This window comes from Plecotus auritus (genome assembly GCF_963455305.1).
Source record: "Plecotus auritus genome assembly, chromosome: 5".
Lineage (NCBI taxonomy): Eukaryota > Metazoa > Chordata > Mammalia > Chiroptera > Vespertilionidae > Plecotus > Plecotus auritus.
In genome coordinates, this window is record NC_137776.1 from 148,449,224 (window position 1) to 148,474,778 (window position 25,555).

At 40.4% G+C, this 25,555-nt stretch overlaps 1 protein-coding gene across 5 annotated transcripts in view; it reads left to right on the forward strand.

Moving 5' to 3' along the window:
* Positions 1 to 24,381, forward strand: part of LOC308247775 (transducin-like enhancer protein 4) — a 149,564-nt gene extending 125,183 nt beyond the window's left edge. For all 5 annotated transcript variants that reach the window (XM_080667326.1, XM_080667327.1, XM_080667330.1 and 2 more), the window contains 12 exons: positions 865 to 984; positions 2,001 to 2,054; positions 2,550 to 2,702; positions 3,883 to 4,015; positions 4,361 to 4,554; positions 5,044 to 5,120; positions 15,487 to 15,736; positions 16,861 to 17,108; positions 18,511 to 18,658; positions 19,118 to 19,268; positions 19,625 to 19,701; positions 22,633 to 24,381. In XM_080667326.1, the coding sequence (XP_080523452.1) occupies positions 865 to 984; positions 2,001 to 2,054; positions 2,550 to 2,702; positions 3,883 to 4,015; positions 4,361 to 4,554; positions 5,044 to 5,120; positions 15,487 to 15,736; positions 16,861 to 17,108; positions 18,511 to 18,658; positions 19,118 to 19,268; positions 19,625 to 19,701; positions 22,633 to 22,740 (1,713 nt within the window). In that variant the 3' untranslated portion in view covers positions 22,741 to 24,381. The remainder of the gene's footprint in view (positions 1 to 864; positions 985 to 2,000; positions 2,055 to 2,549; positions 2,703 to 3,882; positions 4,016 to 4,360; positions 4,555 to 5,043; positions 5,121 to 15,486; positions 15,737 to 16,860; positions 17,109 to 18,510; positions 18,659 to 19,117; positions 19,269 to 19,624; positions 19,702 to 22,632) is intronic.
* The last annotated feature ends 1,174 nt before the right edge of the window (positions 24,382 to 25,555 follow it).

A 25,555-nucleotide genomic window follows, 5' to 3' on the forward strand; every position in this document is an offset into this window, starting at 1 on the left:
GAAAAAGGAATGGGGTTATAATAGTTCTAGGAGTCAGAAAGGAAAAAAGTGTATTTTTGCAGGTGTAAGTTTTATTGTTTTGTTTTAATCTGTCACTGCATCTCCCAAGCCCTTAAGGTGTGGGATGAACCAAAATTCTGTAAATTGTGCACATGTTCATCATATTAGGATGCTTAAATCCCCAAAGAGTACCTCTCCTCTTTTTTTTTTTCATTGAAGAACTACTAATTATCTCTCAAGTTGACCTCTAAATTATTCAGTTTCTCTGTAGAGCCTTAAAATACTGACTTCCCATTAACCAGCCAACTTCAAAAAAAGAAGCCTGCCTTTTCTTCCTTACTTTTTCTCTTGTATTTGCCTCCTTTCTCAGTTCTCTAAAGCTCCTTTAATAGTTTAATATATGCAACTCCTTTAGACATAACCGTTCTCTGTCTTTGGAGTTTGCACTATTCCCTGCCTCCTTTTTATTCCTCTGTCTCATCTCTGATTCTGTCTTGTTTTTTTCCTTTTTTCTTGCTCCTTTTCCCTTTTTCTCCTTGTTTTTCTCTATATATCTGTTTTCTTTTTCCTTTCACTTCCTCCTCTCTCCTATTTCTTGTTACCAGCTTTGCAAGTGTGTACTAAAGAACAAAAAGGAGATAAAGTCTCAAATGATAAAGGACTTGTATGCATGCATTTAAGCATACCCAATGGACACAGACACTGGGGGGTGAGGGCACGAGCGAGGGGGAGTAGGGGGGCAATGGGAGATAAGGACACATATGTAATACCTTAATCAATAAAGAAAAAATAAAAATTAAAAAGAAAACCCACACTGTTTAATGGCTGATGGTCTCTCAACTCTGCTTCCCTTTCTAATTGCAGAGCTCTTCAGTATCCCCGTCAGCCAGTTTCCGAGGTGCTGAGAAGCACAGAAACTCCACAGACTACTCCTCTGATAGCAAAAAGCAGAAAACTGAAGAAAAGGAAATTGCAGCTCGTTATGTAGGTTCATTCACCTTTGCTTTGGGGGAGGCCAGTTTACCTTGCTTTTTATCTATGGCCATGTTGCCCTTTAACTGTTACCAGCCAAAACTAGAATACAGGATAACAACATCCTAGAAGGGGAGGAAATTTATTGCAGACAAAGTTTTGTCTTAACTGATTAGCCTGAAGTCCTGTATGGGTGCAGTAGTGCACACATGTATGTGATGAGAACAGAGTGCTTTATCTGGCAACTAATAGAAAACTTGGGTATTCCATATTATTATTTCTATAGATGTATTTGTTTCCCTCCATATATTTCCAGGTGGCTGAATTTTTTGTGGACAGCTAGAAATGTTAAAGAAAAATATAAAATCATAGGAAACCTATTACAATGTTTAGATGACCTCCTGTGCTGAGGAGTACAGAGTCTATGGCCTGGGACTTGCAGAGACATCCAGTATGTCCCTGGCATTGGTTGACACTCATTTTTCTTCAGTGACTGGTTCTTTTGGTTGCATAGTAAAGGGAGCAAGCCAGATGGGACAGGGATGGAAGCAAGCAGTCCCCACTTCACCTCCTGTGATGATGCCTAGCAGGACTGCAGGCCTGAGGGGCAAACGGGGTGGGGGGGGGGGGAGAGGGGAGGGACGGAGGCTGAAAATAAGGATTTTCATCTGAAAACTGCCAATTTTAAAATTATGGCTACTTACCCAGTTTTTTTAAAAACACTAACAGAATACATCATACCCATGTGTAGGCAGGTTCAGTGTGGGTGTGCCAGTTTGCTGCTGATAGTATAGAGTAACAAGGAAGCTATAAGCTTCAATTTTTCAAACTGTAGAATGGAATCATCATACTACCTACCTCAGAGCTTCCAGCATGAGAATTAAAGGACATAGTACACTGTAGAGTGTTTAGCATCGTTTGGTACAGTTCATTTTTATAAGACATGACCAGTTAGTCTGGACTTAACTAGTGTGATTCTTTTTTTTTAAACTGGGGGAGGAGATAATACTTGTCACTTGTCAATACAGGACAGCGATGGTGAGAAGAGTGATGACAACTTGGTGGTTGATGTTTCCAATGAGGTATGTTTACAACTCATTTAACTTCCTATTTTTACCCAGCTTTAACAATGACTAGTGGCCTAAGAATTGGTATCTGCAATGTTTTCTTAATTTTTAAAAGGACCTGCTTTATATTTACTTGGAAAATTTGCGTATTACTGACTTTCTATGTTACCGATGCTCGTTATTGTGATTACTTTCTGTGATGTGCAAGTGTGTTTTGCTACCACCACAAATGCACACCAGACCTCTGTGTTAGCCTATAGATCTTATTGACAAGTGACTTGCCAATTTTAGGGTTTGGATTTTTGTTTTAAATAAATACTGTAAATTTGTAGTATTTTCTTTGACCTCGATAATAAATATTTTCTTCAGTGATTCAGTGACTCTTATCTATTCCAGAACATTTTGCACTTCTAAGCTATTAAATACTTACAGTTAGAAACGTCCACACCCAAGTACTCCAGCATTGTGAATGTTCTGTGCTGCATTAATACCTGAGATGTTACTTTGTAGGATCCCTCTTCCCCTCGAGGGAGCCCAGCACATTCCCCCAGAGAGAATGGCCTGGACAAGACTCGCCTGCTCAAGAAAGATGCCCCCATCAGCCCAGCCTCAATTGCATCCTCCAGCAGTACTCCTTCCTCCAAATCCAAAGAACTTAGCCTTGTAAGCAGTTCACCATCTTTCTCAGTGTTGCTATTTCAGGATGGTTGTGTTTGACTTTTTTTTTTCTTTTCACATTTTTCTATAGGACATTTATTTCCAAATGTATGTGTATGTTCAGCATTCAAGTTTAATTGACAAGCATTTTTGGAACAGATGGGTTTACCGATTTGTCAGTGATGGATGTTAGTCTTGTGAGTCTGCAAGGCGAGAGTGGGAGGTGGGGACATTGAGTAATACATGTCTTAGTGAAGATGAAGAAATGCACGCTGGGGTCACAGATAGTTTTGTCACCTGTGGTTTATGGTAAATTTAGTTTTTGGCATGGATGTGATTTTGTTGCTAGTTTTGGTTGAATTACCATGATGTATATGACTGCAATAATTTTACTTTTCTATCTAAAAAATAATCTTTCATTTAAAAAAATCCACCTTGACTCACACTACAAATCAGAAATGCAATTGAAACTGCTGGCAAGTCAGGGTGATCTCTTCATAACCCCTTCTGTGGCTATGCAGTTAATTTCGTTTTTTTGTGGCACCCTCCTTTTTCCTCACCTGTTATTTCCTTGTAACATAACATTAACAAGAACAACAAAAGTACAAATTTAGTTTTTAACTAACCTTTTGAATTCACTGCTAAAGGAAAGAAAATTCATTGTTTTTCTGCAAATTAATGGACTATGTCTGACCGAGAGCTAGATTAATTTTTTTGTTTGTTTGTTTCTCTGGCCTTTTTGCCTTTTCGTAATGGCGACTCCTCTGTGCTGATCTGTGTGATGACTCAGGCTTGTATCTTTTCTAATGGGATCTGTTAACCAGGAAGTCCCAGTGACTTAAACTATCCACCAGGAGCCCAACTCAAACCATTCAGTCTTAAAGCCACCAGCAAGTGGTGGTCATAGAACGCATGACCTGCTCGCCTCCATAGGACACTCACCAGTTTTCTGGAAGTGGTCTACTTGACTCTAAATTCAGCTTCCTTGTATGTTCTCCTGAACATACAAGGGGAACTCCTTTTAGCTTTCTTTAATTAATGAAAATAAAGGCCCAAGCTGAAGAACCTTTTCCTGTTTTTTTTTTTTTCTTTACCTTCTTTTAAAATGTAAAACATCATTGTTTTTGAACATAGTTCTTAAAACTGTGTTCTCATTGCCAGTGTATCTTATTGCATCTCTTGTTAGAATGAAAAATCTACTACTCCTGTTTCAAAGTCCAATACCCCTACTCCACGAACCGATGCACCCACCCCGGGCAGTAATTCCACTCCTGGATTGAGGCCTGTACCTGGAAAACCGCCAGGCGTCGACCCCTTGGGTTAGTAAAAAAAAGTTTTCTCCATATTTATATGTTGCTTGTTTTTTACAGAAATTAAAGCAGCTTAAAGAGTGCAGTTCTTTAAGAGTATTAATAACCAGCATTTATTGTCTGTTTGACAAAGTTATTTAACCCGATCAGGCACGATGTCTGGCACATAGTAAATGTTTAGTAAAATAAAGTGAATGAACGAACTCTGATGAAGGCCTGAATGATTTTTGAGAATATAAAAATAAGCTTATTTGAATCATTGATCCTATTTTTAATGTATATAAGAATGTCTGACTTCATTATTGTTACTGTGTTCTTTTTTTTCCTCTTTCCTCCTTCCATCTTTGTCTGTAGCTTCAAGCCTAAGGACCCCAATGGCAGTTCCTTGTCCATATCCAACCCCGTTTGGGATTGTGCCCCATGCGGGGATGAATGGGGAGCTGACCAGCCCTGGAGCCGCCTATGCAGGGCTGCACAACATCTCCCCGCAGATGAGTGCTGCTGCTGCTGCCGCCGCCGCAGCCGCTGCCTATGGGAGATCACCAGTGGTACGTCTGTGGGGTTTTTACAAAATAAACATTTCAGAGCACAGAGGATTGTCATGCGTGTTCTTTTAATGTGGTCTGTATAATTTGAGTTATTTATAGTGTGTATTTATAAATTAAACTATATGTAATTATATCATGAGATCCATTTTCTTTTGTGAGGGAATTTCTTTTTTTATTTTATATTCCATTTAAAAAAATCTTAAATCTACCAAAGTATAGCAAGTATTTTAATAATTTTGTGAGTGCTTCTTTCCATAATAAGCATGAATAATTACTAGTATATTTTTATGTATGTGCCACTCCCAATTATGTTACCTTGGAATCATAAACATCCCATCATTTCATCAATAAATAGGTAATTCCATATATGTTTCTAAAATGTTATTTTTAAAGAATCTGTCTCCCAGGTTTTAGAAAAGATATTGAGTAAGATGAAATGAGTAAACGTAACTGTCTATATTTATTATTTTGCTTGCAAAAAAAATGTAGGTTGGATTTGATCCACACCATCACATGCGTGTGCCAGCAATACCTCCAAACCTGACAGGCATTCCAGGAGGAAAACCGTGAGTACCTCTGTTCCCCAGTTCACTGTGTGCCAGGCCCTGGGCTCTGCTGGCCCTTTAAACTGGGCACTGCTAGACAGTGTAGGGCAGTTCCCGCGGCTTGCATTTTTTTCATTGTGAAGTATTTTCCATTTTCTCTTAGCATAAGGAAAGAGGTAATGAGGTGGGGTTTGTGTTTTCAATTTAAAATCTTGAGCTGCTAATATGAAAATGCAAATTACTGAGGCATCTCCAGCAGTCAGGTTTTCTCTACGTCTGTTACTGTTTTCGAGGCAATTCTTTTGTTGCCTTAAAAAAAAAAAGGTCTCATATGTAAACCTGGATGCTCAAAATTTGAGCATGTTGGGAAAAGACATGCCAGACTTTAAAGGCTGAAAAGAAAAAAGTGTGGTTTTATGCTCAATTGTGTTTCCAGAAAAGTTGGCTTGCTCTGTTGTCAGCTGGCTTCTTGTCTTGGGAGCTGGGTATTTGGAGTCCCTCTATTCACAGAACCCCTTGAGTCATGAATGCAAAACTTGTACACATCATTGTTCCAGCCTCTTCTTGTACATTCCGATCTTGCCATATCTCATTCCACATTCTTCATTTCAATCCAGTATAACTTTCAATTAATATAACTATAGCCAGGTCTCTCTGCTATTTGGCTTCATATTCCCAGATACAAAGCATCTACACTAATAAAAAAGAAATATGCAAATTGACTGTAACTCCACGACGACCACCAGCCAATCAGGAGTGAGTATGCAAATTAACCCGGCAAAGATGGGTTAATTTGCATACGTAGACGCAGAGCGGCAGGGCAGGGCAGGATGCCTGCTATAATGGGGAGGGTGGGGGGTGGAGGGAGCTACTCCAGCCAGAGCGAAGACTGAAGGCTCCTGCCAGAGTGAAGGCGAAAGGTGGCGGCCTGAGCGTAGCCTGGATCCCGGGTGCTCTAGGAAAACCGGTGCTGGCAGCCAGGGGAAGGAAGGCCTATTCTTGCACAAATCTTCGTGCAACAGGCCTCTAGTTTACTATAAAACAATACTGGCTTTTCCTTTAAAATCCCAGCTTGCTTCCTCTCTTTTGGGAAGCATCCCCTCAGGCCCTCTCTACCTTATTAGTCGCATGTGTTTTCTATCCTCATTGCTCTTTCCACTGGCATCCTGTCTGTTACCTATACACACCATATACATGCTGCTTCCCCAATTACTAGTGCTTTCTCACCTGTCCTCTGCTTTCCAAACTTGGCCCTTAGTAGCAGCCGAATCCCCTTGGCACAGAGGCCTCCCTACTGGCTTGCCTACCTTGGGGCATTTGCTTTCTCTGGTCCTTTGTGCACATTCAGGTCTTCTGTGGCCTATTGTCTCACTTCAGGTCTCTGCTAAGATGTCACTTTGAGTGTTCAGCCCTGACAACCCTATCTAAAATAGCATCCTGCTCGTCTTTTCTCCCCATCATTGTTCTTTTTTGTTCCTTGCCATTTTCATACTTGTCTATAGCCATTATCTGTCTCTCCCCACTTGAATGTAAGTTCCATGATAACAGAGCAGAAGAGCTCTTGGCTCTTCAGTTACAGAAGTAGCTCCAGTGCCTAGAATGGTACCTGGTTCACAGTTGTTGATCACAATTTATACCTATTGGATGGATGGATGATCACAATTTATACCTATTGGATGGATGGATGAAAGAAAGAAAATATGTGCCAATCTCTCCCTTTTCTGACCTCCCATTGCTTAGTTATTTACTAAGTATACACTCAGGGACTGCTCACCTTTTTGTCACATATGTGTTCTCTTTCTCTCCCTAAGTTGCCTGCCCCTCAGTCTTAATCATTCCTGACTGTGACCCTTTTCTTCACTTTCCACCTGATAAATCAAACTCTTGGTTCTTCCTTCTATAACTTACTGCTTTACATCGTCTTTTCTGTTGGATCAGACACGTGCTGGCTCTGTAGTCAAGTTGCTCAGTAAATATTTGACTGATTAATAAGGGAGGCAAGACAAATTAGACTTCAAGTTCCTTGAGAGTTGAAGGTATAATCAATTATCATAAAATTCTGTGTACGTATGTGTGTTCTACAAATAGTTGTTTACTGACAAGTCTTGTTGACCAAGAACTCTGATGTATTTGAAGGTGAAAAGTTTGGTCTATTGCAAGCAGTGACTAAATAACAAGGTCAAAGGATTAATCAAATAACTCAAATACCCATGAGTTCTATATGAAGCTATGGGGATGGAGGGGGTCCCTTAGGGAAGAGGCATCATCCCGAGGTACTGCAATCACTGCTTAAACAGCAGTTGCACCCACAGCTATAGTAAAACCACCAGAGCAGATGAGGTGGTGCTTCTCTCAGCTGCTGCCCAGCGGCTCCCTTCCTTCCCCCAGTCTTGACTCTCAGTATTATAAACATTGTGAAAGCCTTTTAGAAGGCTTGATGGGTTGGAGGATAGTTGAGAAATTTTGTTCCTAGGAGTGCTAAGAGTCACAACTAATGTAATTGGCAATTGACACCAGGAATCCCAGAGAATGTGGTATGGTCCACAGAGTATGGGTTCTGGAGTGAGACAGATGCAAGTTCGATTCTGACTCTGCCAATTTACAATTGTGAAGAGAGTGACTTTGTTCAGTTTCTTAACTTTGTGAGCTTCAGTTGGCTTATCTGTAAACTAGGGCTTGCATCACCAGACAAGGAGGATATGAGGATGAAATAAGACAATATGTTACATGTTTGTTACCATGTTTGATACAGAGTGGCTATTCACTCAACTGCAGTATTATTTTCTGTTTAGCTTTGCCCCAGGGTTTTACCAGTTTTTCAACCTCATATTGTAGGGTGCAGAAGTGGCCAAAGTAGTTTAGATTGAGTACATTAAATTCCACATTCTTATTATTGCGATGTCTTTCTATAACAGGGCATCAAGGCATAAATTCACATTCATTTATGGGTATAGAGATAATATACTTTTATTATAGATGTTTAGAAAAGAAATGATTATACTGATTATGTGACTTTTCAGATTATAAGATACAAAATTGTGAAACTTGGTGTTGTGCATACTTTTCAACAGAAAAAATACTTTTTGTGTTAGAACATCTATATATATAAAAGGCTAATATGCTAAATGACATCACGTAGCAATGCCCAGCTTCCTCTCCCTATCGAATAGCCTCCTTGCAGTTTTTTCAGCCCAGGAACACTACTTGCTTTATTAGCCAGATGGAAACATTTTACACTTTAACCAAATGTCTGTGAAGAGTTTTCCCGTGCCTCATTCATTTGATCCTCACTGAAGTCCCGGAGTAGGTAGAGAGGAGACTTGGTGGAATCCTATTTTCTTTTCATTAGCCGGAAAATGGAGATTTAGAAAGCTTAGAAACTTGACCCTACTGAAAAGAAGTAAGAAATGGTGGAACTTGAAAATGATTTCAGGTTTTCTCACTGCTCAGAATATAGTCAAACACTGCTGCAATTAAATATTTTACCCTTTGTTCTCCCTGTGTGATCTACAATAATAATCTGCTTCGTGTTGATATTTACTGCTGTGTTGCTGACAATTACCTGAAAGAGAAGTTGGGGTGTTTCACTGGCCTGGAAAAAGTTTAGTTAAATCAGAAATCAGGTCAAATTAAGCAATTTTATCTATATATATAAAAGGCTAAGTTGACTCGTGCACGCGCAATACATATAAAGTTCTTGCTGGTGCCAATTGCACATGTGTTTTGATCTGTCATTGTCAATCATGAATTTGGTTGACACTTCTATTATAGAGAAAGGGCGAATAGCGATATTAAAATATTTTTTATAATTTCCTTTCAATGTGCACAAATCTGTGCACCGGGACACTAGTAAAACATAATAAATCACCTAAGGTCACCCCTCTCACTCCCCCCACCCCCCCCCCCCCACACACACACACAGTAACTGCCTTTCCCCAGAAAGACTTTAAGAGTTGAGCATCTCTGTCCTAATTAGTTTTACAAAATGAATTCCTAGATTTATAAAAAATTATAATTAAATGCATGTTCCAAACTAATGAATAAAATAGCATTTATTTGATAATTCACACTGGGTGCTCTAGTCTCTTCTGGTGAATTAGCAAAGGTTCCACTCAGTATGTAATTGGAATGACAACATAGTTTAATTTCAACATAAGCCAAAATGGACTTTCTCAACTCTGCTTAAATGAGGCTTCTATAAATAGTGTGCAACTATTCGATTAAAACCATGGTACTAATTGTATTACAGGCTATGGCATGTGAATTTAGCCATAACAAAGACCTCAGGTTTATGGGGTTTAAGCTGCTCACAATTCAGAAGTCTTTTCTTGCTGTTTTTTGTTTGTTTGTTTGTTTGTTTGTTTGTTTTTTATAAAGCAAGATTTTTCAAAATAGGAACAATGCTTGAAACATGGTAAATCCTCAAGTATTTGTTGACTGGCTAACCTACTAGTAAGTTCATATGCTCCTTACAGAACCTACTTTTCTATCATATTTTATAAAGTACAACAGCCAGACCTTTAATTGTGAATTCAAGGTCTAAGTTCAGTCTTGAAACATTGAAAAATTGGAAAAGGTGTTGCAAAGTATGAGAAGGGAGAATGTAACATTACAGAATTGGGCCTCTTAGTGAGGGTAAAGGAGGTGCGAAGGCCAAGGACCTTCTTTAAGCTAGGATTTCATCAAAAGGTGATGATCCAAATAAAATAATTGTGATGCGCATGTTTTAAAAAGAATGATGTGCAGATTTCTTGACTGAAGTACAGTTCTATCAGAAAGTTCAAACTTCCTATGTCTCTTCACCATCTGCTTTAGAGATCCATTCTTAGCTCTTAGTAGCTTCACCTGCCTGTGTGCACAACTGGTCACTATATACTAGGTGTATTGGTTAACAGTGCGGATTTTGTAATCAAAGAAAACGCGATAATTTCAAGAGAAACATCAAAAGTGCTTTATTCAAAGTAATGTCCATCGCTAGCTACACATTCCCCCCATCTTTCAGGTAATTTGTGGATAACGTCCCAATAGAACTTTACAAGTGCTGCTCAGAAAGTGCATGTGCCATCCATCAGAACAAGTGGTAATCTAAAGGAGCAAGGTCTGGGGAATACAGTGGGTGGGTTAATACTTCCCAGGCAAGATCTTTTAACGTGTCTTTGACTGGTTTTGAAGTATGTGATGGTGCGTCATCATGAAGCAAAATTACTTTACCGTGTCTTCTGGCACATTCTAATCATTTCATGATCAAAGCGTGGTTCAAATTGATTATTTGTTGTTGGTAGCCATCAGTATTAACGGTTTCACCTGGTTTTAGAAGCTCATAATACACCACACCTTCCTGATCCCACCAAACGCAGAGCGTTGTCTTCTTTCCGAAGTGATTTGGCCTTGCAGTCGATATTAATGGTTGACCTGGATCAACACATGGTTTTGTGCGTTTGGGATTCTCAAAATAAATCCACTTTTCATCACTAGTCACAATTCGATGCAAAAAAGACTTTCGTGCCATTGAAACAACATTTTACTGATGACTTTCCAGTTTTCCATTTGTCTTTCGTTCAGTTGATGTGGCGCCCATTTTCCTTCCTTTAAAATCTTTCCTATTGCTTGTAAATGATCGGAAATTGTTTGCTGAGCAACGTTTAATCTTTCTGCAAGTTGTTTTTGAGTTTGACACACATCTTCATCCAATAATGCTTATAATTGTTGGTCTTCAAACTTTTTTCAGTTGACCTAGACGTTCTTTGTCCTTCACATTGAAATCATCACTTTTAAAGCATTTAAACCAGCATTCAAAAGTATCTTGAGGTGGAGCATGTTCACCATAAGCTTCCCGAAGTATACGATAACTTTTTCTTCAAAATTAATGTATGAAAACTTCCTGCAAATACTCTTTTTTTTGGCACGAAATTCGACATTTTTAAGCATAAAAATATGATGTTAACACCTTCAGCAAATTTGACATATGAAGTTTTGAAGCTTGCTGTCAATACAACAAAATAGCATACATATCAAATTGCATATATGTCAACATATGTGTAACTCCCTCTATTGAAAAAAATCCGCATTATTAACCGGTACACCTAGTATTTCTCTGGATCCCCACACCCTCTCCCTCCAGCCCTGTGTTTCTAGGTATTTGCTGGTCTTCTCACCTAGGCATCATGGTATGTATTACTTCCTCTTCAAATTTATCATATTCACAAAATCCCTCTCCCAATTGACCCATTATTGGCTCCTTCCTCACATCTCATAATTTCAGTCTTACAGAATCCTCTTATCTGTTGCTTCTAGTGTGTAGCCTTCTTCTCCTTTCTAGTTCAGGACCTTCATTACCACTCATCTAGATTATTGAAATAATTGTGTGTTATGTTATTCCTCCTACCATCATACTCCTTGTCACCATATATATATATATATATGGTGACAAGGAGTACGATATATATATATTTGCACTTAATCACTAAGCATTAACTGAATCTATTATAACATCAATGCAACATTGGTATTATAGTCACTTCTGTACTTTTCTCATCACACTTCCTAGATGATAAACCATTTGTGGATAAGGCCAGTGCCCTGCCTGATTTTGTATTCTTAGCATGACATATCAGAGTATGTGGCTTAGAGTGTACTTTCTGATGCATCTAATTGGATAGAAAAAGAATAGTTCTTCAAGCTTGGGTAGCTCTGATATCTAGAAAGTTTGGCTTTTAGTACTCATGCCAGTTCTTATTGCAATGTACACATCAAAGAGTTTGTTGAAATCTGATACATAGTATGTATTAGAGCTTTATTTTTTTTCAGTCTTGAGTATCTCACATAAACTTGAAGCAAACAGAGGACCACATTATGTCCTTAATGCAAATAGACTTTTGAAATTCTTAATAAGGAAGTTCCAGGACCATGGTAGGTGTTCAGAGAGTGGTTGTGGTTAAATTGAAGACTTCTCCTATTGTAAACCTCCAAAGAAATTGTATGTCTGGTTTCTTAACTATTTAAATTCTCAAAGCTCTTTAAAAACCACTTAGTGATTCTAAAGAGGAGAGAAGCGATGTCTTTTCAAGTAAATTATCATTAAGAATGTATAACACCATCTAAACTTGGAATAACCTTTCTTTCCCTGCCTTTAAGATTTAGTCTTCATGACCTCTTAATTGCTAAATCAATTAGCCTTTTTCTCGGTCATCATCCCTCAGAATCTCAGCCTTTCTCTACAGGCATCACCACCTCCTCCTTGCCTGAGCCGACACCTGGCTCTCTCCTGAGGGGCCCCTCCACTGCAGCCCTGTTTCATACCCACAATCCTCAGGGCCATGGTGGGGTGATAAAGGCTGTGTTGTCATTGTCCACCATCCCCACTTGCTTCTCAGGTCTCTTCTAGAATCGAACTCTTTTACCTTTTTTGTGAAAACCCTGTGCCTTCCAGTCTCATGCCCTTGGACTCTACCTGCTTTTCCACCTTGTTGGGGGACTTTCCCCAATTTATTAAGGTCTTGGCACTGGCTTAGGGTCTCCCTCCCAGCAGAGTCCACCATCATCCTGGGTGACCTGGTGTTCGTTCACAAAGTCAGTCCCACAGTAACTGCATCTTGGGTCTTGGACCAGGTCACCTCCAGTGAGTTTCTGCCTTTTTCAACTTTTGTTACCTACTCACACACTCACTACGAAGACCTTGTCATCACCCCTCACTGTGTCACCTTCAAAATTCAAATGCCCCATCCAACACAGCTTCCTCTACCTTCCCAGCCAGAGTAAATTTTTGAATTGCAAATTTATTCCCAGCTTTCTCACAGTCTCCCAAGCCCTAGCTACCCACTTCTCCCCTAGATTATACGGCACTAGCCCCTGGCTACTTTTCCTTTTATCCTACCACCAGCATTTCACTCTTCACCCAGCAATCAGAATGATCCTTTAAAACATTAACTGAATCATGTCACTCCCGTGTACAAAGTCTTCAGTGACTTCCCATTCTGCTCAGAATAATGTCCACACTCCTCATGACAACCTAAAAAAACCTTTGTGAATATGGCCCTGCCTGCCTCTCTTCATCTTGTCCCTTTCCACTGGGCCTAGCCTTCTCGCTTGGTTCTGCTTCAAGGACTTTGTATTTGCTGCTTCTCTTCCATAACATTCCCCTTCACATGTGCAAGGCCTGTGTCTTTCCTTCTGATCTCATTCAAACACCACCTCACCTCAGACCTCTCCCTGCATCTTTTAGTCTTTTATCTGAAAATAAAAGTGTGTGTGTGTGTGTGTGTGTGTGTGTGTGTGTGTGTGTGTGAGAGAGAGAGAGAGAGAGAGAGAGAGAGTGTCTAACCACCATTGAGGTTATTTATCTGGTGATATGATACCTGTTTTCCCTTCTGGGATGTAGGCTCTGGTGGATAGGGGCTTTGTCTGTCATATTCACTCTGATTCCCCAGCACCTGCTAGAACGGGGCTCCTGAGGCATTTAATAAATATTCTCTGACTAAATGATAAGCATTGTATCTCACTCTACTCTTCAGTTTTCCATGCTTTTCCTCCTCATACTACCCTTGCTGGGGAAGTTAACACCCATTCCTAGATTGCAGCCCCATTGCCATTTCCCTGTCCTCTCACTATGTCAAGTTGCCAGAGAGCCGTGGTTCACAGCATTGACCATCTGATGTTTTAATATTTATTTATGTGAATCTCTCACTAATGAAGTTGCCGTTGCACCCACTTACTGCCACCCACCCCCAGGCTGTAACTTCAGGAGAACAGGGGTATGTGGGTTTGTTCTTTCTGTTGTATCCCCAGTCCTGTTAGCATAGTGCTTGGCACTCTGGGGTACCCAGGAAATGAGTGTTGAATGAATGAATCTCTTGGTTGTCATATAATGAACCATCTTCTCCCCCTTTCTTTCCATTGCATCTTCTCTCCTGATTATCTGCCTTCCTGATTGTTCTTGCTGTAGATTCCTTAAAAGTAGTCTGCATCTTTTTCTGCTCATGACATACTCTGCTCCAGGATTATTCTTCTGCTCCTTAGCTTCACTATCACTTCTTTGTGGATGACCAGACTGACCTTTTAGCCTGACTTCTCTCTTGAATCAACAGTGCTCAACTTCTGGTTGAGTTGTTTGGGTTTCCCTAGGCCCTCAAGTTGAAGAAAACCAAACCTTCTAATGTACTGCGGTCTACCTAGTCACCTGGGCTCCAAGCCTTAGAGTCGTCCTCAGTACCTTTCTGTGTCAGGTCACACATCCGCGGTCTCTCCAAGTTCTATTGATTTGACCAAAGGAATACCTTGCGTCTGTTGTGTTCCTAGCTTCCCTCCTCCTTCCCCCTCAGCAAGTCTGACATGCTGCTTTTCTTCTATAAACAGTTCTGAGGTCTGCAGAGACAGAGAAAGCTCTCCCCGCTCTCTGGCACCCACATCTTCCATAGCCACATAACGTGCTTCAACCTCATGGGGCCCCTCAGTGATGGGCTGAATTTTGATGAATGTGGCTGTCCTGTAGATTTTTGCATTAAGGAACCATAAACTGTTTTAATTTGATTCTAAATCTTCTCTACAGTTGCTCCAAGCACTTGTCCTTTGTGTACCCACAGATGCTTTCCCTTGGTATGACTTTGGTCAACTTCTTCCATAAACAGCACATTCTGAAGCTCCATCCAAAGCAGAATGGCATTATTTCAAATGGGCTCTATGCCCCCAAGACAGGCCCAGCCCTACGCCCACCCCCACCTCCGCCACCGCCCACACCTCCTGCCTCCAGAGGCATAACAGCCCACTCTCATCCCCTGCTGACTTCAGTGCCCTCAGAATAGAGATGTCCGTAAGGGAGATGCTGTAATTTAAGTTGCATTGCGAACCAGGTACTTTACTGGAGATGGAGCTGCTGAGAGGTATCCACAGGTGGGCCTGGGGGCAGTCACACAGGACACTTTCAGGTTCTAATTCCATTTAGAATTACTAGGATTTGTTATTCAAGTCCTATAGGACTTTTTTTCTTTTTTTTCATTTGCGGCACATTTGCCACCTCATCATGTAGGCCTGGATCTTCCTTAAGCTTCATGGTTTTGGCTTATTGATCTCCAATCAGTAAGTCTTGATTGGTGTGAAATGATCTATAGGCAAAAATCTCATCACAGGTTCTAAATCATCCATAGTGGAAGGCAGTGCCCTAAGTGACTACTGAAGTTATACAGTGGCTAGTAAAGAGTTGACCTGAGGAGTGATTATAGTTCTAGCTGTGACTGAAAATTATATTCTTTCCACTGTACTAGGTAAATTTGACTTGTTTGCAAATTATAAGTAGTGCTGAGAATGTTTAATGTTTTATCTCATTGCACTGATCAGTTAAGTACCACCCTTTACATTCCCTTCTTCCTGTCTTTTCTCCCCTCCGCTGCCTTAGAGCATACTCCTTCCACGTGACAGCAGACGGGCAGATGCAGCCTGTCCCTTTCCCCCCTGATGCCCTCATCGGACCCGGCATCCCCCGACACGCTCGCCAGATCAACACTCTGAACCATGGGGAGGTGGTGTGCGCAGTGACCATCAGCAACCCCACGAGACACGTGTACACGGGTGGGAAGGGCTGCGTCAAGGTCTGGGACATCAGCCACCCCGGCAATAAGAGCCCTGTCTCTCAGCTTGACTGTCTGGTGAGTGAGCATGATGCACAGGGCTTAGACCTCCATTCAGAAAATAGTGTGGGACGGTGAGAGACCAGGATGTACGAGCCACACACGGTGTTGATCCCAAATGGACAGTTTTTTTCAGTGGTTTGTAGTCTTTCATGTGTAGATCTAAAGCGCTGGCGAGGATGCATGTTTTCTTTCAGTTCCTTAGGGCGGAATTATCCAGTTGTTCATGTGACACTGCACCAGGATAGCTGTTATCAGCTGTCTCAGTGCCTAGAAGCCTGCAAACCACTTGTTTTTCTATCTGGTAAAGGGGTGTAGGAAAGAGCCCACGTGGTTTCTGTGATAGTGCATCTAGCTGTCCTAATTTGTCACATTGCAAAACAAGAGTAACTTAATATATCCTGTGACCAACACTGCAGACCCCTTTGGCTGTTTCATGGGTATTTGTCCTTGAGTTTTTAAGGAAATTTTAGTTTGATTTTCTTCTTAGACCAGCAGCAGGATTTTGCTACGGTACGATGCTAGGTCAGTTTAACATAATTAACTTACACAAGATTCCTGTGACCTCATGAACTGAGAAGAAATTGTGTGTTTTTTTCTGTCCTTTAATGCTCCTTAATCATATTTTGCCTCCAGCTGATGCTGCTTAATCATTCAAACCCACAAAGCCTTTACCCAGGTAATGCAGGGCCAGGTGGAAGGAGGAGACTGTTAGGTCTCCTCAGCAGCCTGGCAGTTTGGCAGCAGTGGTGGGACCTCTCCCCCGCCAGGTCGAGTGTGCCAAGTCCCCAGGCATGGCTGCTTCAGGACTGTGAGGGTCGCTGCGCTAATGAGCGTGCGCGCCTGTGTGTGCAAATGACTCAGGCAGCTGGTTGATTTGGTGGTGGTGGGAGTAGGTCTAGATCTTTGCATTTATATGCTAATTAAGATTAAATATCTCAGTGCTAAATTTTGTAGATCAAGTTTAAGTACTTCTCTAATTTCATGTAATTTTCTAGCATTAATCCACTTTATCATTGTCATAAGTAAAAATGGCTCATTAAAACCAGGAGGGAACACAATACTTTATGGATTTCTGCTCTCGTGTTAATGCTGTTTTCCTTTCCTCATGAGTAATCTCTTGATGGTTTTTGTCTCTACAGAACAGGGATAACTACATCCGTTCCTGCCGATTGCTCCCTGATGGTCGCACCCTAATTGTGGGAGGGGAGGCCAGCACTCTGTCCATCTGGGACCTGGCCGCGCCAACCCCACGCATCAAGGCAGAGCTGACATCCTCGGCCCCCGCCTGCTACGCCCTGGCCATCAGCCCTGACTCCAAGGTCTGCTTCTCCTGCTGCAGCGACGGCAACATCGCCGTGTGGGACCTGCACAACCAGACGCTGGTGAGGTGGGTGAGCAGGATTCCTCACCACGGAAGGAGGAGGAGCTGTTGTACAACATTGTACCTGAGATCTGCATGCATGTCTGTCTGCCTAAAAGATGAAATAGAACTATCTTACTAAAAATTGTTATAAATAGGACCATTTTAAGATGCTAGGAACATTATTAATATAAAATCTTTGTTTTCTGCCATAAACTTTATCAGATGAATGGGGTTGCCTTCTTTATTCCTTTTTTTCTTTTTGACATTATACTAAGTGGTGTCAAATCAGGTTTTTAAAAAATGAGGTCACTTTTACATAAGTAATGTACATAAGGTTGTCATGACCTCATGAGCTTATTAAACATCCGTAATTTGCCATCTGTGCTTGCTAACAAACGCCATTGTCGATAGACGCTCTCCGAGAAGACTCACAATGTGTGGTGCTTTTGGTGTCATACACATCTGATATGGTCGTTCTTCAGCAAGTGACTGTTGAGCACCTGCCATGGGCCAGGCATGTGTTTGGTGCTGTTCACCCTGAAAAGTCTGGATTATCTGTAGTCCCGCCTTTAAGGGTGGATAGACATAACTAAGATGTCTGTTTAGAAATTAGATTGTAGAAAGTGGTGTTGATATGTAAGGCCCTGAAACAAGTCTCCACATGTCAGCACCAGAGAGAGCAGGAAGCCAGAGGTGTGATCCACTAATGGGTGTGGGAAGGTTGTAATCAAGCCTAGCTACAAGTCGGGGGCATGTGCAGGAGAAGAGGCCTCTGCTGTCTGTTGTAAGAGGTAGCAGGACGAAGCTCTTTGTGTGATTCCAATAACAAAATAGTCATTACTGTGTTTCCTTTGGGTAAGGCTCTTAAGAGGAACTGCTTCTAATCCCTTCTTCCCCCAGTGTCTTTGACAGTGTACCAGCTCCTGCAGCAGCTGAGTCACCCTGAGTTTCTTTCGTGTGCCTTACTTACCAGAGCACAGCTACCTGCACTTGCACCTGGAAGAATTCCTTCTCCCTGCGCCCTTCCCCATAGTCTGTAGAAGGGAGATATTCCCTCCTCCCTCTTGCATTCTCTCCTTTCCTCATATCTCAGCAGGAGGATAGGCCTCGAATATGGCTTACATAGTCCATACATATGCCACATTGTGTTTTTATTTGTTTAATTCAGTTGGAGATTTTTTTCCATCAGTTATTGTTTAACAGTAATTTCAAGTATTTCCTAAGTGTTTAAAGGTAAATAAAAATACAGCCTCTCAATTTAACAGTAATCTCTCTTACATATGTGCTTTGTCATTACTAAGAATAATCAGAAAACATAATGAAATCCATAAATAAGATCTGCAATGAAATTGCTGAGGAATTCTAAAGCGAGTTCACCTAAAAACTAACTTTTCAAGAATTTTTCTCTTCATTTTGACATTTTTAGGCAATTCCAGGGCCACACAGACGGGGCCAGCTGTATTGACATTTCTAATGATGGCACCAAGCTCTGGACGGGCGGCCTGGACAACACGGTCAGATCCTGGGACCTGCGCGAAGGGCGGCAGCTGCAGCAGCACGACTTCACCTCACAGGTGCGGTCTTGCACCATAACATTTCAGAAGCCTTGGTTTTGTGAAATATGTGACATGCTTAAGAAGGGGCGTTTCCTTTATGGTGAGACAAAGTCACTTTTGACTCTGGATTAGATAGCTGAAAATTCCATTGTTTTCTATCAACATAAAACAGTATATATTCTATTGAAGGATTAATAAATCTCTTTTGTTATAAGCTTTTATCATGTTTTTATTTCAAAGTCCATTACTCTATATGTATTTGAATTGTACATCATTTATTACTAAATTATATTTGTGGAGATCTGTCTCATTAATTTGGGATCACTTCTTTGGCTTTGATTTTTTTTGCCCTGTACAATGTAAATAATCTTGATTGCCTTTATAATTTAAGTAGTATCCCCAGAAGAAACAGTGCCTCCCAGTTAAAGGAAGTGTGTCCTCTGTAGCCATTATAACTGTCACCTGTTTTAATTCTAGATATTTTCTCTGGGCTACTGCCCAACTGGAGAGTGGCTCGCAGTGGGGATGGAGAACAGTAATGTGGAAGTGCTCCATGTCACCAAGCCAGACAAGTATCAGCTCCATCTGCACGAGAGCTGCGTGCTGTCACTCAAGTTTGCCCACTGTGGTAAGCAAGCCCTCTGTCCTCTTCTGTCAGCCAGAATCCTGCCTTCTGACCTCCTGCTGACGCATTTTAAGTCAGGCCCTGCAGTTCATTAACATGTCCCTCCTCAAAACTAACACTTCATTACACATGCCTAATTCCCTAATGCCATGCAATTTTCTGGCATTCAGCCACTTTGTCCTTGTCATAGTATAATCGAGTAAATGTAGGAGCGTAGGCTATAATTTTCAGTGAAAACAACTCTTGTTTGTTGCAAATTAGACGAGTTTCCTGTGAATAGCTTGAAGCTCTGTTAAGCAGGTCTCAGTGTCTGACAGAGTATCACGAACACTGCTTTTCTCGAAATCCTCTTCCTGTAGGCAAATGGTTTGTGAGCACTGGGAAGGACAACCTTCTGAATGCCTGGAGAACACCGTATGGAGCCAGTATATTCCAGGTAACAACTGGTTTAGCCTTCACTTACCTTGTGCTCACTGCATGGGAGTAGTTTAACAAGCTCTTTCTGTGCGTCCTTGCAGATTAGTAATGGGCAGGTAAGTGTCCTAGGAAGTAGGAGCTAGTGTGATTCCCATTGCACAGAGAAAGAAGACTGTGCCTGGGGAGGCTAGTGTCACAGCCACAAGCCGTGGAGCCGCTGGGAGCCTCTCCGGTTCTCTCTGCGCCCAGAGCTCAGGTGCTGTGCCTGCTGCACGGCCAGCTCTTTATGCCTCAACCCCTTTAGACGCTGTCATGGAGGGTTTTTGCTTCTGTAATCCTTTTTTGTTTGCATGGTTTATTTAAAATTTTTGTTTAATATTTTAGCATTTTGCTGACTACTATTATTATTATTGCTCTTTCTTTGAATTTTCCCTCCAAAAAAGAGTGTTATGGAAAAAAGTTCAATAAATCTTGATTAATTTTATAAACTTTTATGCTTAATGATTTAGTGGTACTTTTTGTAGTTTGTGAAATTATTTGTAAGAGAACTAAATTTTAGACATGATACACACACAAAATCTCCTCACTCTCTTATTGGTATGGAGAATTTTATAGGCAAGTTAAAGAAGATTCTCTTTTTAACCTTATTTACTTAGGATGTTATTTTTTTAGGGTTGCTTTTTTTTTTTTTTTTGTAGGAATAACAACACATTTGCAGTTTTTTTGACCTAGTGATATTAAGTCATCGAAGATTATAATTGAATCAAAAAATATATAGATTGAGTGAAAATACTGTGCAAAGTAATCAATAGAAGAAAAATTGCTGATTCTTGCTGTCATAAAGTTTATAATTTAATACAGTGGCAAGTTTTTTGTATTGTGGGTCACAGCCTTTTATATGTTCCCAACTAGGCCTTTAAAAAATAACAACAATATTAGAGTGCATGTTTTATAGCAAGTATACATATATATCTTATGTGTATACTGAGTTGTGAAGTAAAATGTATTCAGGTCATGATCAAAAAAGTTTGAGGGCCCCAGCTGGGTGGCTCAGTAGGCTGGAGCATCATCCTGTGTACCAGAAAGGATTTGGTTTGATTCCCAGTCAGGGCATACACCTAGGTTGGGGGTTTGATCCCAGGTCGGACCACATACATGAGATAAATGATCGATGTTTCTCTCTCACATTGATGTTTCTCTCCCTCCTTTCTTCCCTCCCTTCCTCTTTCCCTAAAATCAGTTAAAAAAAAAAAAAAGTTTGAGAAACACTGGTAGTAGGTTAGCAGCTGCATGTCAAACATTTATTTTTTAAGTATTCAAAGTCCTAGTTAAAATCCTGAGGGTGTTTTTGTTTGTTTGATCGTTTGTTAGCACAGTTCAGTTAAAAGTTAACATTGACCCCTTTGTAGTTAGTACAATTGAACAAGTTATCCAAGAGCTCAAAGTGTGATACATTTTTCTTTCTAACTATTGACCCCCTCCCTGCTTGCTAATTGTTTTTCAGTTTTAATAGGGGAAAATTAGAAATATTTTTACATTCCCCATTAAAAAATGTAGTGTTTTATCTTAATTTTATTTGTTTATTGTTGACACTATTACAGATATTCCCATTTCCCCTTTCTTTGCCCACCTCTACCCTACCCCTGCCCTATTCTCTGGCCATCACCACTCTGTTATCTGCATCCATGGGTTTTGCATACATGTTCTTTGGCTAATCCCAATGTTTCCATTGCTCTGGCCCATGTATTACCTTACTTAAACACTATGGCAACCCTCTAGAGAGGGCAGGACAAGTAAGATGTCTTCACCTGTGTGCCTTTATTAGGAAACTATACATCATGACCAAGTGTGATTTATTCCAGGGATGCAAGGCTGGTACAATATTCTCAAATCAATAAACGTGATACATCACATAAACAAATTGAAAGACAAAAATTAATGATTGTATCAATAGATGCAGAAAAAGCATTAGACAAAGTCCACCACTCATTTTTGATAAAAACTCTCAGCGAAGTGGGAATAGAGGAAGCATATCTCAACATGATAAAGGTCATATATGACAAACCTACAGCCAATATCATACTCAGTGGGCAAAAATTAAAAGCATTTCCCCTAAGAACAGGAACAAGACAGGGATGTCCGCTTTCACCACTCATATTCAACATAGTACTGGAAGTCCTAGCCACAGCGATCAGACAAGAAGAAATAAAAAGCATCCAAATTGGAAAGGAGGAAGTAAAACTCATTATTCGCAGATTGCATGATATTGAACATAGAAAACCCTAAAGACTTTACCAAAAAACTAGATTTAATAAATGAATTTGGCAATGTAGCAGGATACAAAATCAACACCCAAAAATCGATGGCTTTTTTATACACCAATAATGAATTCTCAGAAAGAGAAACTAAACAAACAATCCCATTTACCATTGTAACAAAAAAATTAAGATACTTAGGAATAAACTTAACCAATGAGGCAAAACACCTGTACTCAGAAAACTATAGGACATTGGAAAAAAGAGAAGAAGATACAAACAAGTGGAAAGGAACTATGAGGCTCAGGCAGGTTAAGTGACATGTCTGGTGGTGGTAGCTCCACCTGAATCCAAGTCAAAGGAGTGAAGCTGAGGGTTTTCATACTACGCTCTGCTCTGACCTGTCTGGAGAACAGAATTTGAAATAGGGCCTGGCTTCATCAGGTAACTTGCCTGACACCTGATGTACCCAGGGCAAGAAAGAGCCTGTAGACTAACAGGTGAAGTGTCCCCGGAGGGCGCCTGGCTCTGCTGCATTAAGGAAGCACCCATGACTGCCTTTCCTGCTTCGGCTCCTTTTTGGGCAGCGGAACGCACTATGCTTCTCTTGGCTCTAAGTTCTCCAGTCCTGCCTCGCAGTATTAATGGGCTTCTCTTTTGTATTTAATCTTTTTATTTTTATGTTTCTTTCCCAGTCCAAAGAATCCTCATCGGTGCTCAGCTGTGACATTTCTGTGGATGACAAATACATTGTCACTGGCTCTGGGGATAAGAAAGCCACGGTTTACGAAGTTATTTATTAAGGACAAATCTCCATGCGGACTGGACTCCTTCTCCTTGTAGCACTTTGTTCTGTCAGCCCCCCCAGGCTCCTCACCCTGTCTAAAACCAAGGATTTCAAATACTCATTGCAGTAGTGGCATCGAGCCCCCTTCCTTCCCCCTCCTCCTTGCTATGGAATTGTGAATAGTCATTAAGAACCTGTGATACCAAATCTTCAGCTCTCTACTTGGAAGAACATGGAATAACATACTTAACAGTGAACGGAAACTTTATGTATTATATCTGTAATATATTTATTTTGTTTAAAGAAGGCTTTCTAACAATGACTGACTAAATAAAGCTGTCTGCTCCTGCATTGATAATGAAGATGCGTTGTATTTGGTACCCCTCCCCCCTTTTTTTGGCAAAGGAGGGGAAAGGAAGGTTTAAAATAATTGATTAAAAATGTCACTAAATGTAGACTAATGACTGTATAGAGATGTGAAATGTATAATTACATATTGAAGCAATATGTTGCTGTGTTGTTAGATTTATTTTCTACTTATTTTCAAGATGTTTGGAAATTTGAACAATTAGAACATGACAGGCCACATCATATCCATTTGAGTCTATTTGGACAACTTTAATCAGTATATCTATAGCTTTAGATTATATTCGATAAAAGTAATTGGACTTTTCTTTTTTTTTTACTTGTTGGCAAGTGTCTTTGTAATATGTTCTTAATTCCTTTTTTTTATTGTATTATAGACAAATGAACAAGTTAAATTTGGCCTCAAAGAGAGAACTTAATCCCTCTGAATATTTTTGCCACATTTCTTTGCAAAGGGAGATGTTTCTCTTGGGGCAGTTTTGTCATTGGGAGAGATTATGGGCTATATTTTGGCATGTTCGCAAACTGCACAGATTCCTCCCGCTGTGCAGGTCAAGTCTTTTACAAAACGAGGACAGCAGAGGAGGATTTGCAAGGACCTCCCTCTGACCCCCAGGAAGAATGGACTCTCGCCTGGGATGAGGACTTACTTCCTTACCTCCGCTTCTTTCCATGTCTTAGTTGGATGTCCCTGAAATGGACACAGGCTGTGCCATTGTGCCAGAAACATTGTGTTATCTTTTATGTTGTCGTTGTTGCTGTTAAACTATGATATGTGACTCCTTTTTTTATTATTTTTTGTTTGAATGCTTTAAAAATCTTCTAAGTCTGTGGATCTGCTGATGTACAGTGCCTTTGCTGCTATGGATCAAAATCAAGAGAACCGTGTAGATAAACTTTATTGTATAAGTAGAAAATTACTTAATTTCATACTAGAAATGGATGGATGCTGCAAGTTGAAATGGGCTGTCCATTGACGTTCCTAATGTGGTAGCAGAAAAAAACTGGTGTCTTAAGTGCTTAGTGTTTGATGTCATTAACAGTTTCGTAAAACCCTACAGTGTAGAAAGATTTTGATACTAAACTGTGCATTGTACATAGTTTTAATGCATTGTATTGACCACCGGTACTTCTATAATGGTAGATTGTTTGTGCATTCAGACTTTTAAGCATTAAACATAAATAACTTCTAATATGCTCATTTCTAATTCTTTGTTTTGCTGGCAACAGTTTATTTTTGTCTTGGACTATGCCACTTCTAGCTATTAAAAATTATTAGTTTTACTCAAGGAGATTAGTGTTAAACTAATGTGGGCTTTTTATTGTTGCTATTTTATTTTTATATTTACTTTTACTTGAGAAGAGCTAGAGGGGGAGAGGTTATCAATGACAGGTTGCTACCAAATATTTATTGTGTGCCTCTGGTGCATAAAAATACTGTCCATCAAAAAGTGGTCCTGTTACTCAAAGCCTTGATGCTTTAGAACTGCTGCTCAGTATGGTTACCACTAGCCATCTGTGCCTGTTTAAGTAGGTTTATTAAAATTAGAGATTCAGTTTATCAGTCACACTAACTACATTTCAAGTGTCCAGTAGTCACAGGTGGCTATGGGATGACACAAATTGATAGAACCTTTCCATCATTAAGGTAAGGTCTGTGAGACCAACGATGCTTTTGAGTCACCCACACATACCATTTCCAGCCATGTGGGTTTGGGAAACATTCCCAACATAGTGCATACAGTCTCTTACAGCACAAGACCTCTTGGACTGCTACTGATTGGGTGTGAACATTTGGCATAAGGAGGAGCTTAAAGAATTTTAAATTCCTGGGACTCATACCCCTGCTATTTTCAGGCTTCACTGGGTGGAAGCCAGGGAGACAAGAGCCCCACGGTGGTATGGCGTGTGCTCGGTGCTCAGTGGCAAGAGGTGTTGACTTCTTGTGCTAAGAGTTCAGTGTTCATCAACACAGGGTTGGAAGCAGCACTTCAAGTGTGAGTACTGTAAGAGCTGCTATATCAGAGGATGACATTTTTAAAGTATTCTTAGCTCAATTAATTGCAGTGTATCCTTACTAAAACTTCTTAAAAAGTGAGATCTGGAGTAAAATCATTTTGGCAGTAGGACATTTGCATACTGCATTTAAGCTTCCAGAAGGAGGAAGTGCCACCCTCAGGAACTTAATTCCTTTTGGTGTCTAATATGTCAAATCTGGGATGTCCTTCAGTTTTTTTCTGACCCAAACATTGTCTGTTGTACTGGAATAAAAGTTGAGATAAATTCGTAAATAGTCCTACCTCTTTAAATAGGCATCTGTCTCCTCTCATTGCAGAGGTTTTATCAGATTCAGTTGTTATCTACCTAATAAAAGAGTAACATGCTAATTGACTGTGCCCACTAGTCAATCAGGAGTGAGTATGCAAATCAACCCAACAAAGATGGCGGGTTAACTTGCATACACA